We start from the raw sequence: 8,951 nt of genomic DNA on the forward strand, positions 1-8,951 counted from the left end.
GTATGCTTATATCTGGAGTTATTCTTCGCTCTCGCAAGTTTCATGTGGATGGCGTTCGAAAAGAAAGAGTCAAGGGGAATTCAGTCACGCGTGCGCAGTTTACGTGTTCGCGTTTAGCGAGCCGGACGCCTGCCACGCTAGGCTCGATTTTCGTCGGGGGAGGCGCCCGGGTTCATTTCCAAAACAGCGGCTGGTAATCGAGCCTACTGCCAGGCAGGCCAATACCTTAGCCAAGGCCAACACCTCAGTCAGATCTCCAACGGAAGATATTTGGCCCCCTTTACCAACCCCCATTGCTACCCAGAGCTTGAAGGCAACAGTTGTGTAATCAACGAGATGAAATTGCATATCAGAAATCATCAGCTTGTAATGCTTAATGTTAACAGGAGATCAAATTTCAATAGAACCTTATATTTCGCGGCTCTTTTCTTTTTGGGGCAGGGTTTCATTGCTAACTTTGTTGGCTTACTATTTTCGCAACCACATCCTGCGAGGGATTGTTACAACTGGGAAACGACGCACCTCAAACAATGACTAAAACCAGAAAGTGTTGTAGGCTGCGTGGTAGCCTGCAATCAGGCGTTTAGAGTGCATGATCGCAGGTAACTCCGTTCCCAAGGTCCTCTTCTACTCGGCTTCCGCGGCGAGAAAGAGCCGCGAGGGCCAAGGCCGAGTAGGAAGGGATCCTGGGGACGAGATTGAACCGCAGGCTGGTTGTGTGGTAGAGATAGGAGGCAGGTTTGTGTGAGAGAGCAAGCTCAGATACAACCTTAGACAAATTACAACTTGTAACATTTGGATAAAACAGTAAAGTTTTTATTTTTTAAATAATTCAAGTACCAATAATAATAACAATAGGTTGAATTCATAAAAACAATATCTATTTTCAGTTAAATCGCCTTTATCTTTATCACCATCATGATTCTAATTTGTACAAGTTTTGTTACAATGAATGACCCAGGCTTTTATTGAAATCACTGACAACTTTCGACTCCAGCATCACTGGAATCTGGAGAATATCGTCTACATAGAATAACTAGCAAACACCCAAACAAAGTTTCAATTCCTTTTGAGTGCGATGTTTCTAGTTCATGAAAGCTACAGATATCTCCACCAAGGAACGTTTTGTGGTTTATGGTCTCACCCCCGCCATCAGTAAATCCTTTCTTACCCCTTCATTTAAGTATTTTGAATCAAGGACCCTCCCCCTCTCCTCCCCTTCATCCAGGCTCAGAACGACCTTCCATGGGGGATAGTGTGGGGATTTCCTAGAACTACACAATGATCATAGTTCACTATGGCGTTTTACTTCTACTTAAAGTTTTTCATATTGATAGGCTTCATTAGTTCACCAAAGAGAAGATAAGTCTTAAAGAACACCACCTTTCACTCCTCTGACAGCATACTTCTGAGCAAATAAAATAATACTCAAGCACTTGATCCTTCCAAATAATCACTGATTGCCTTTAGAATGACTCAGGCTTAAATAGAAGTCAGCACTGTTGACAGCTGGCCTTGGCAATACTACTCGCTTGTGAACTGCTTTTTGGCATTCACACAATAAACCAAAAAAAATCATCACAATGGAAAAGCTTTCCGGCTTTTTTACTTGATATCTCCATATCCTCGAACCTGTGACGCTCTTCCAAAGGTTTCCTTCACCAGATGACACGTGAATCAATTGATCCAGCATACACTGTAAAAGTCACCTTTGCAATAAATCAAGAAGCAATAAAAAGTGATCCTAACTATAAATCTCGGGGCATAAGCTCCAATCTTTTCTTTCTTTAGCCTCCCAGTAGCCACCTTTGTAGACATGTATAGACGAATCACTCAGTTCGTCCACAACATTCTCAAACCACACAGGCTTGTATCCTTCATAAACTTTCCCTTCTTTCTCTGCTTCAGAGGCTTCAAATTCACGTTTTCGTCTTCTCGTTCTTTGCAATTCTTCCAGTTTTTGCTTTTCTTGATTAGCTTCATCCCACTTGCAGTTCTCCATAAGTCGTTGGTCAGGCCTCCTCCTTGAGTCGGTTGGTGCAACACTGCTGTCAGGCTGATTAAGAGCAAGGGTTAACTCTGTAAAGTAATACATTTTCTCGCAGCCTGGCCTAAAAGAAATTGAGTTTGGAGGTAATTAATACACTGTACATGAATTTTTTATGATAATCAAGAAGACTCAGGTAAAACGTTGACCTTCACATGCTACGAAGCCAATAAAGGGAAACATGAATAAAGCGGTCACCCTTAGGGAATAGGCCACTTGCACTAAGAGGTCACGTGACCAATGCTTCCTCTAAACAATGAGTTGGAATCTTGCAGATGCCAAAAATCGACAGAGGACATAAAAATTATCTTACACCCGAAATTTGAGATGGAACGCATTTAAGGGAGATGTTTTATGGCACTTTGATTTTTCAACAAAGTAGTATGATTTGTATTGGCCGCCATGTTGGAGGGCATACTCTTGCCCTCCAACATGGCTGCCAAAACTACTTTTTGCTTACGTCTTGCTAAACGTTTGATAGTTACGCTCAGATGTGCTGTAGACGTTAGCACATCATCTTTTCAACATTTTCCGTGAAGTTTAAGTGCAAAATTTGTGTTCAGAAAGAGGTAATTCATAATTTTAAAAATCACATTTTGGTCACGTGACCATCTACGAACTTATTGATTTTAAGAACATGGTGGGGTCTGAAAAACCAAATCACTATTATTTTGTTTAAGATATGACCCACTAATCGTTTTTCGAAGGGAAAATCATATAACTTTCATTTTCACAAAAACGATCTCACATGACCTCTTAGTGCAAATGGCCTATTGCTAACTGACCGTTTTAATACAGGTTTGAGTGAGTGTTCTAAAAAAACTAGAGATGTTGAAGGAGCAAAATCTCTATCCTCTATCTATAGGTATTCCCAGCCGAGGATTGTAAATGGCCGGGAGGTCCAGTCCCCCATCCCTATTCAAAGGGAGTTTTCTTTGTTCGATGGCAATGGCCTCCTTGACGCGGCGCTTGATGATGTAATTTTCGTCAGACAGAACTTAAGGGTTCATGTAATAGTTGTTGCAGATTTGTAAGCAGACTGTCTAGTCTTTAGTGATGTGAAAAAGGCAGCCTAGGCATACTTACACAGCTGGGTTTTTCTTCCACAGTGACACTGGAGGTAGAGTCTGGGCCTGGCTCTTGTGGGGGGTAGAGGGAGGTTGTTTCACTGCAGAGGGCGGGGACCGTGTATAGACAACTTTAGATCCATCCATCTTGTTATCCCATGTACCAGATATGACATATCTAACAACTTTGTTATGGTCCGTGACAACCCCTGTCACCTAAAAAGCAACGTACTGTGTTTTTATATTATTCAATACCATCATTCTTCTTTGCTCAGTGAACTGTCACAATTGATTGGCAACACAATAGTCAATAATCAAATAAATGGCAACCACTGCTCATCAGCATTGTGCATGTAGTTGTAACCTTTCATTTTCATTGCCTTTTTTAATCGTGAAAGTCACTTTGCTTTTTCAAGAAAAAAACATTTGCAACATTGTATATTTTTCATTCCAATACAAAGTAAAAAATTAATGGAATATGTTTAATTTCTAACGGTTTAAAACATTAACTGAACGTGTAAAATTGAAAAGGTGCACACAGCAGGCACTTTGATAGCAAATGAATTTGGCAAAAAGGCTACTGTTTAATATGGCATCAAACAAATAAAATGATTAATTCCTTCCTGCCACCTACCTTTCTAGGAGTATCTCTACCAAAATAATTGTAAGCATCATATTTGAGATGACAAACGTCTTTTGTTGTGTGATTTTGAATGTCCATCTCCCCTGACTACAACAAGAAATGCAAACATAATTCAAGATTTTGTCAAACATGACATGCAAAAATGTTGTGCTTCAACAAAACAACACTGAAAAGTTTAGATGCAATTTGAAACAACAAATTTTTTAATGCCCCTTTTAGTGGGGTAAACAATAGAAGCAGGAGTGAATGCAGAGCAGAAGTAAATGGTAGGTAATGTTTTTCAAGGCATTTTTGTCAACTTCTCAAAATTTAGGACTTTCTTAACCGTCCTTTACTGTTCAAAGTCTTTTCTTGGCATCTGATTGCATTTTGTGCAACTTTTCTCTTTTGACTAATAATTAGAGCAACTATTTGAAACTTTTGACGAAGAATATCTGGCAAAATAATTCTACTTAGTCTTGATGAAACAGGACAGAGATTTCCCTGCAAATTCCGTGAATTACTGTACATTAGATCACGTTGTAGACGTGTTGTGAAAATTTTTGTTATTAATTATTTTCTTAAATTTTGTAAAATTGTGTAGTTCCAAAAAATATCCATACCCCCCTCCCCCTCCCCCCACGCAAGCCGTGAAAAAAGCACTCAGCTGACCTCAAATAAAAGATCATCGATGATAGCTAAGCTTGCTCATCAATCTTACTTGGAGCCTCCGGAAAAAAGGCCTGGATATTTTCTGGAATTACACATTTTGCATTCCAGGTGAACACCATATTGCTTCTAGTTTTGGCCAGGTATGTTTGCCTATGCCTCACCTGGAAATAGGCTTTTGTTGTGTGTGGCTAGCGTAGTTGAATAAATTTGTTGAATGATTGACTGATTGATGTACCCTCTATGGTGAACACTTTCTGTACACTACACTGGCAATTTGGTTTGGTCTATAAACCAGTCTATAAAGTGCAAAAGGACTTCACAGTTGTACAACTTGCAAAATGAGCTGACTATATTCCCAATTTCATTGATTTCACGTTAATCTACTCATGAATCGCTAATCAATATATTAGCAGCACTGACATAAAATTTAAACTTAAATTTTAATAAGGGTTTCTGGTCGCACCTGATCAATCCAAAGCTTTCCAACAATAATGTTGTGAACTGTAGTTGTGACTTTCTTCCATGAGTAGTGGTAGCCAGTCTTGGTAAACTTAAGATGAGCAGTGCCATGTGGTATGACCTGAAGATACTTGCCACGGAATTTACTGGTGAGGGCGAATTCCTGCCAGAAGGTCCAGTCCTTATGTTCAACATGAAGGGCTGATGCAGGCGGATGATGGCTCACCTGTGGTCAATATTTAAGACAAAGTAATAGCACTCTATATCACTGTATAGAATTCAACACAATTGCAGGGTTGTCAAAAGCAGCCGGCTGCTGGCAAAAATCGTTGCATTCACATTTCTTTTTGGATGGCGATTTTTAAATACAATATCCCTGGACTGGCCACTTACTTTGACAACTCAGCCATCTACTTCAAAACTTTCTGACTACCCTGCAAGTCTGTTAGACACTTTGCAAAAACAATTTCAGTCATTTAACCCAAGAGTACAGATTTTACACTCCTCCCTCCGCCCCCAAATAATGTTGTTTGCAGCAAATATCATGCAATAACATTTTTAAGTGGGGTTAAAAAAGGTTAATGGTTTGTTTATAGTGGAAAATGTATTTAGCATATCCAGCTAGTTTACAGGCACTACACTAAAACAATAGAGTGTTTTCACATGACGTCACGGCGGCCATATTGGTGTCCCAAAACAATGAAACGGCAGCCATGTTGGTGTCCCAAGCCAATCCTCTGGGAATTGAACTCTTTTCTTATGCAAACGTTTTCTTTTGTTTCAGTAAATTTGCACAGATGCTAACCATGTGAGTGAAAACACTCTATAAACAACAAAAAATAATAATCCAAATAAAACATTTTAACAGGATTAGAAACCCCAACTGGCAGGAGGCAAATAGTTGGATATTTACAAGCATGGCTGAGGATTTGAATTCAGAATGACCAAGAACAAATAAAGCAGGTGACTGGAGCAGGACTAGAAACTGGGTCCACTGGATTGGGAGTCTGTTGCACTGACCACTCAGCCATGTTGTGTCCTGCCTTTGGGTTGTAGTCAACCAGCAAAAAATATGATGAAAATTTAGTTTGGTTTAAAAGGCTTCATCTTGACTTTATGTTAAAATATATTATGAAATTTATCCACTACAAATACAGCAAGTCAACTTAAAGCAACAGCAAAGTTAATTCACCTGCTCAGCAAGGTACCGCCATCCTAAATCTTCTGTTCTGTCAAATTCAAATGTTTCACCAAGCAATGGGTTGAATGGCTTCGATGTCCTTGCAGCAGTAGTAGAGTAGGAAGATGTTGTAAATGCTGCAACATAACACATTTGCTCTGTGGAAGACTCACAAGCCGCTGCCTTGTCTAAAAGATGTGCATATTCTAACTCTTCTGTCAGTCTTTGAAGCATAGAAATGGGTTCATTAAAATTAACCTGTAGACCAGATGAGAGGGATACTTAGTATAGTGTACTGTATAAGCTCCCAATCTTACAGCTATGAATACAATTCATTAAAGTCTTCTTTTCTGCACAAACAGACTAACATGTAATATCCTTCAATGTAAGCGGTAAGCAGTAATGAACAGCAGTTACTACTGCAATATTGTTTTTTCTGTGCTTAAGCTTATGCAAGGGTGAGGCCACAAAGCAATCTTGGGTTTACTTTGACCTTAAATTTTGCAAGGAAAATGTCAGCCAGTGTTAACAAACTATCATGAAAACTGAAGAAATGACAACTGGATACAATATGGCAACAAAATGAAAATACAATTCTGCCCTTTATGTGCATACATTAATGCTAATGTCACTAGCTTATCATTATGTCCCAGCTGAACCTGCCCACAAAAAGTCATTGAGAGCCTTGAAACTGCACATAATAGATAACTCTTTGCTTTCAATAATATTTTTCCTCATTAGAATGCTACTTTTGTAAAATTGAGTTACAGTAATGCCAATTTTGAATATATTTTGAAAAAACAAGGCACAATAAGTAATGGAGCTCTCTTTGAAACATTTACTACAACATTATTACCCAATATTCCTTGTAGTAAGCAAGCTAAAAACTGCAAATTTAACAAAGAATTATGGGATCATTAACAACTTTGCTAGCCAGAAATATTGCAGTCTCTGGTTTTCCTTAAATTCTAGTTATAAAGAGTTAAATATTACACAGGCTGCTGACTAGGAACCCTGTTTTAGCTGTTGAAGGCAATCATGATTTTAGCATTTTGCCTTTTCTCTGAAAACAATATGCAACAACAACATCAGTCAGCAAAGAGTCACCTATCGGAAGAGGAAGCTTTTTCACAAGGAGGGCAAATGTAATTATTACAAACACTGCTGACACTATCAGAACATTATTTTGTACACTGCATCTCTTAATCACTTTTAGTGTATTAGTCAAAATATAGAAAAAGCAACAAATGACTGGCCAATACTCACAGGCATTGGTATTTTGGACAATTCTTTTCCTATACAGTTCTTCATAATACTCCAGAGGTTAATACTAATATCTGGTTTGTCTGGTATCTTCTTTCTGTAATACTTCGTCACAAGCTTGTCTGTTGATCGCTAAAAATGTAATTAAAAATCATTGGCATACTTCACTTGTAAAAACTGCACTTTATTTCAGTGTCAATGTATTTAGCATGAAAGTGCTAACTGGGGACACTATTTTTGCCTCTCCTACTGGAGACGGGACCGCCAATTTATGTGGTCATCTGAGCCACACAAAGGTCTCGCCACTTGCAGTAAAAAGGGTGTACCTCCATTTCTCAGTTATTTTAAGACCCTGAGTCATGGTCCCGCCCCAGGAATCAAGCCCACGACCTTTCGCTCTGCAGTCAAGTGCTCTACTGACTGAGCTAATCCTTCCATGGTAAAAAAGCCCATATCATAGCCAAATCTGAGTTTTTTAAGACAAGTCTGACAAGGCTAGACTGCTACACTCAGAGGAAACTGAAAAGTAATGGGTCCTGTCCCACTCGGCCATACAGTATGTAGAACTGGGCACAGTTTGTATGTAAAATTCTTTCCAGGGAAATATAATCTCTTTCTTTAAAAAAGGAAGTGTTTGTTTGCACACGTGTTGCCTTGACAATGCAGCAATTTAAAGTGTTGAATATTAACAGTTAGTTCAGTCACCCTGAAGATCACTTACTGTGATCAAAATATAAGTGGATAAAAAAGAAATGGTGCTTTGATGTCATTTGTGATTGACTTTTTCTTATTTCTGAAAGCAAGATTATTGATACTCACAGACGATACTCCAAAAGAACCTTCCACTGTGAAAGGAGCTGTGACTATCTTTAAACCTTCATTTGTATCATCACTGGCAGATATTTGAGACTCCTCTCTGCCTGTTGCACATACTACATCAGTAGTTGTTTCAGTAGCAGTAGTATCCTCACTAGCCTCCTCTTTGTTAGTGCCTAATTTACTGGCACTTTCAAGCTCCATGCTGGTGTCAGAGCTTATACTTTGTAAACTCTCGTGGCTTTTGCTAACTGCTATTGTAAAGCCCTCAGGGTGCTCTGCTATAGCATCAAAGAATTCTGCATTTTCATCATCTTCTTCTTCAACTGCTTCCTCTTCTTCGTCACTGTCACGACCAAGTTCCACACCAGGCATGTCAGCCAAGTTTGCCCCTGTGCTTTTGCGGCATGCCCTTTCCAGCGTGTTGTGTTGTCTTGCAAGAGCTTCAACTGTCTCTTCAAGGGTCACTCGGCGTTGACGTTCAAGCTGCAGACTCTTTTGCCACCTCTTTTCCTGTGTCTGAGCTAGTTCCAAAAATTCTGCACAAGCCTGGCCAACAAAGAGGAACATATAGTACTATTAAAATACTACTATTAACCCCCCCACATTAGCCCAAGCTAAGGAACTTCTAATGGGCTACAAGAGTCTTTTTGTCTTTATACATGTACAATTACCAAAATTTTCAACTCACCATTGACCAGAAGAGTAAAATTTATTCAACATGATAACTGACAGAAGAGGTTCATTTTAATTTCAGATTTCCATCTTATGTTAACAACAAAATTTTCAACCTCTTTTAGTCCTAGAGTGGATGGTGGAGTTTTG

The 8,951-nt window shown here is 39.1% G+C and overlaps 1 protein-coding gene across 1 annotated transcript in view; it reads right to left on the reverse strand.

Annotated features, from left to right (window-relative positions):
- Window positions 1-794: 794 nt before the first annotated feature.
- The window catches only part of LOC140953421 (oxysterol-binding protein 1-like), a 17,910-nt gene continuing 9,753 nt past the window's right edge, over window positions 795-8,951 (reverse strand). The window contains exons 5-11 of the mRNA XM_073402903.1: window positions 8,130-8,675; window positions 7,314-7,442; window positions 6,060-6,305; window positions 4,872-5,093; window positions 3,749-3,844; window positions 3,134-3,330; window positions 795-2,111 (exon numbers count right to left, since the gene is read on the reverse strand). Of these exons, the coding sequence (XP_073259004.1) occupies window positions 1,745-2,111; window positions 3,134-3,330; window positions 3,749-3,844; window positions 4,872-5,093; window positions 6,060-6,305; window positions 7,314-7,442; window positions 8,130-8,675 (1,803 nt within the window). The 3' untranslated portion in view covers window positions 795-1,744. The remainder of the gene's footprint in view (window positions 2,112-3,133; window positions 3,331-3,748; window positions 3,845-4,871; window positions 5,094-6,059; window positions 6,306-7,313; window positions 7,443-8,129; window positions 8,676-8,951) is intronic.

Source organism: Porites lutea, chromosome 11 (genome assembly GCF_958299795.1).
Source record: "Porites lutea chromosome 11, jaPorLute2.1, whole genome shotgun sequence".
In the NCBI taxonomy this organism is placed as follows: Eukaryota; Metazoa; Cnidaria; class Anthozoa; order Scleractinia; family Poritidae; genus Porites; species Porites lutea.